The sequence below is a fragment of the Diabrotica undecimpunctata genome, unplaced genomic scaffold (genome assembly GCF_040954645.1).
Source record: "Diabrotica undecimpunctata isolate CICGRU unplaced genomic scaffold, icDiaUnde3 ctg00002942.1, whole genome shotgun sequence".
Lineage (NCBI taxonomy): Eukaryota > Metazoa > Arthropoda > Insecta > Coleoptera > Chrysomelidae > Diabrotica > Diabrotica undecimpunctata.
Window position 1 is genome coordinate 1 of NW_027314143.1, and position 4,506 is coordinate 4,506.

General features: G+C 33.3%; 1 protein-coding gene across 1 annotated transcript; it reads left to right on the forward strand.

Moving 5' to 3' along the window:
• Positions 1-2,159: 2,159 nt before the first annotated feature.
• LOC140432132 (protein FAM200A-like) lies at positions 2,160-2,456 on the forward strand. Its single transcript, XM_072519971.1, has one exon. It carries the CDS (start codon positions 2,160-2,162, stop codon positions 2,454-2,456), a length of 297 nt encoding a protein of 98 aa, XP_072376072.1.
• The last annotated feature ends 2,050 nt before the right edge of the window (positions 2,457-4,506 follow it).

Here is a 4,506-nt window from a genome sequence, read left to right on the forward strand (position 1 = left end):
CGCGCTATCTCAGAGTCATGGTGTTTTCTTTTTTGATATGTTAGAACCGTAGTAAAAGAGGTAATTTTCTGCAGCGATACGCGCTATCTCAGAGTACCGCAATGCAATTTTATCTAATGGATTGCTTCTGGCGTCAGTGAAAACAGGAATAATTATTACTAAAAAGTTTTTAGAACAGGGTCACACCCAAATCGAGTAAGACTCGATGCACTCCACGATTGAACGATATCTAAGAAATAGGGAGATCTATTCACCAGCAGGATACATAGAAGTGTGCAAGACAGCTTGTACGCATCTTAGACTATACTCCAAGGAAGGTACTTGAAATACAACTTTTTCTTAAAATTTAAAGATGTCCCTTATGTAAACTTAATACGTCCTGATAACACCTGCTTTGTGTGCAATATAATATCATCCTGAAGGTACGATGCAAGTGAAGAAAAAATTCTCAGATCCTTACGAGAATTTACCCAGGCGCATTAAAAAACCAAAAGCCTCTGACAGCTCTATGAAATTGCCAAATATGCCCAAAGGAATTCTATTAAAATACAGAAATTTAATCATCTTCAAGAATTAAAGATGGTCATTCCAAAAGATATTCATTCACTTTATGATCCAGCTGCCACAATAACAATAAACTTTTTCTTAATTTTGTTTGGTTTAAGAATTTATTATTTGTTTGTTTTATCCTAAAACATAATCAGTTTAATCAGTTTAATGTGAACTAATTTTTTTAAAAACTGTTAATAAAAGTTTACGCTTAATATTGTATTGCTTATTTTATAATGCATGAAATACTCGCATAAATACTAACTCACGTTGCGTGAAAATCACGTAAGTCACGGTACTACGCCATAGTAATAATTTCTTAAAAAAATTAATGTGTAACCTAAAAAAGTTTTACCTTTTACGCATACTATCCAATAGAATATTTAAATTTTTCGATACTCTAAACCAGCGGTGCTCAAAGAGTCGATCGCGATCGACCGGTCGATCGCCAAAGTTTTTGAAGTCGATCTCGATTCACGGAGAAAATACGGTGACTGTCCTGACTCACCACACGTGCATAATCGAAATAATTATGATGCTATCTCTTTACCCGAAAGTTGCGATAATGCCGATTCGGCATATCAGCATTCACAGATAAATTATGAAATGAGAGTGTGCTGTATCGGCATTGTATTGCTGTTAGTCAAGCATTAATCATTCATTACTAAGTTATTAAAAAAAACATTTTAGTAATATATTATTTACATTAATATTTGAAACCCGATATGAGTGCCGCGAAAAAGAGTAAAACATATTATTTTAATAATGCGTGAGAAGAAGAATTCCTGTTTACTATGGTGAAAGATAAGTGTGTTTGTCGGTCTTCCGTTGCTCTGCTCAAACGCGGAAATTTAGAACGGCATTATAAAACTTTGCATAAAAACTATGAAAATGATTTTCCGCAAAACAGTTTGTTTAGAAAACGGAAAGTGCAATACTTAAAAAGTAGTTTGAAGATGGAACAATTAATGTTCACTAGGCCTGTTAAACAATCAGTAGCTGCATCAATTGCGTCATTCAAAATTTCTTATATATTGGCACAACATAAAAAACCATTTGAAGATGGAGAGGTAGTGAAGGAAACATTCATTGAGGCTGCGAATGTATTATTTGAGACAAAAATAAAACAGATATTATGTCTGTCATCAAAGAAGTCCAGTTATCACGTCCAACGGTTACTAGATGTATCGAAATCATGGGCAAAGATTTGGAAAGCCAAGTTAAAAGTGATATTATGAAGTGTATGTAATTTTCTTTGCAATTTGACGAGTCAACCGATATGACCGATACCGCCCAGTTGTGTATTTTCATTCGGATGGTATTTTCTGATATGTTGGCTAAAGAAGAATTGTTAACAATGCTCCTTCTGAAAGAAAAAACTCGCAGAGAAGATATATACAACGTTTTTATAAATTTTGTGAAACAATAATATTACCAATTTACAAACTCGTGTGTATTACAACAGATGGTGCACCATCCATGAATGACGTAAACAATGGATTTGTTGCATTATGTCGAGCTAACGATGACTTTCCATCGTTTTTTTTTCATTTTATTGCATCATTCACCAGCAAGTTTTGTGTTCCAAAATTTTAAATATGGACGACATCATGAAGATGACAACAAAAATTGCGAATTCAATCAGAGCGAAAAGCTTGCAACGACGTCTTTTTGAAGCGCTATTGGAAGCTAGCGACTCTCCGGAACACACTGATTTACTTCTGCATACAGATGTGAGGTGGTTGAGCCGTGGAAAATTTGTAGATAGGTTCCAGGAGCTACGTCCCAAAATAATATCTTTTTTAAAAGAACGAGGGGACGACACTCATCTACTTCAAAACGAAAAATGGCTCAGTGATCTGGCTTTTAACAGAGTTAACAAATCATTTGAACCTCCTAATAATTAATTAATTTATTAATTTTGAACTACAAGGTGAAAATAAAACAATTATCGATATGATGAGAGCAATACATTCTTTTGTCAACAAATTGAAATTATTGATAAAGCAAATTAGCAGAAAGGATTTAAACAACTTTCCATCATTAAAAAAAAAGGGTAGCCGCTCATTTGAATTATGTTTATTACGAGACGGAGTTGAAATCACTTCATAGTGAGTTTGAAATACGCTTAGTTGATTTTAAAAAACTGACAGATATTGTAACATTCATGTCTAATCCATTTTCTTGTCAAGACGTGGAAAAATAGCCACTGAAATATCCGTTACGTTTAATATGGAGATCATTTCCGTCCAAAATGAGGTACTGAAAATAATTTCGGATATACACCTTAAATCCAGAGCGACCGATACGAAATTTTGGTCTTTCATATCGTCTGAGAAATATCCATATTTGAGACAAGTAGCTCTGCAGCTCACAGCATTCTTTGGATCAACATATTTGTGTGAGTCTGCATTTTCCCAAATAAAAATAGTGAAATCAAAATATCGTAATCGGCTAACTGACGAACATCTCTCTTCATGCTTGTTGTTTGGCCCTCGGTAATTACGTACCATCATATGAAATACTTGTGGATGACATGCAGTGCCATGCATCAACAACCAAATAAAATTAATATGAAAAACATGACTTTAATTAAAACTCTCTGTAGTTACAACTTTTTATCAACTAGAAATGTGCAATAAAGTTTTTTATTTTCAAAATTTTTTTACTATGCTTTGTTTTTAAACCAGGAGAAGTAAACTAAAGAGACAGATTCACACCCAAGAAAGTCACTAGAAAAGTTACCAAATACATCTTTTTTGGTTGATCATATCGGCCTTCGACGGTAATCCAAAAATATATTATACTAATACGTCGCTAAAGAGTTCTAAAAATAACTGTTTTTTATATAAAAGCAGACTAAAAATCTAACAATTAAAAGAATAACGCAGAAAACACAAAAAATCACCGATATAACTTAATTAACCTATGAAATGCCATTAGTGTCAAAATAACAGTGGAGTAAACTTTCCTGAGGTTGGACCAATTACAAACAAACATTGCAGCGCGGTTAATTTGAACTACTTCTCCTGGTTTAAAAACAGTGTATAGCATTCGATCTCCGGACGCTTGCAGTTTATGTGGTAGATCCCATGCCGTACAAGTTTAAGCACCACTGCTCTAAACTAAAAAACAATTTTAACTGTTTCCTGTAAAATTTGTAATTTTTGACATACAAGGGTTTCACTATACGCCATCGATACGTGTCTCCAATTTTCTATTAATCGTCTGATGTTGGTACATTCTTGTTGCTGATTTTTTCTTTTAGTATTGGCAACTACTACATTCTGGTGATGGGTTTACTATATATTTTTCTTCATTAAGTAGGATGAGAATTGCTTCTTTGATTTTTCTCTTTTTCATGTCTGTTTTTTTTTTCATAATTCTTGATGTATCTTTCCATGGTGCTCTGTGCTCATTGTCTCAGGTCCGTTTGCATATCTGTGATTTGTGAAGTCTCTGTTTTTAATGTATGTTTCATGCTAGTTTATCCTGCCACTTAAGGGTCTTGCGGTTTCTCCTGTATAGAAATTGTTACGTTGATAAGGTACTATATAGATGCAGTTCTTTGATTTCTCTTGTGGGTTTAGTTTTGGACTTGGAGTGGTTGTCTTGAATGTTGTATTGTTGTATTTATTTTCTATCCTTTTTAGTTTTTTATTAAGCAGCTTTTTAAAATGCACGATGTCTGACGAACATCATTTTTACAATAAATCTTAAGATTGTAACATTTACAAAAATTTGAAAGAGTTTAGTTCAAAGCAATAACTGGTAAATACACTACTACACAATTACTGAATTACTACACAATTACGCAAGAAAAACGCATGGAAAAGTAGTACAAATTACCAAAGGCAACTCATTCATGGGCAAAAAAATCACAAATAAGCTTATATATAACGAGATTATAATATTGTAATACCAAATGACCATTTTAGTACGGCTATGTTGGTTCGG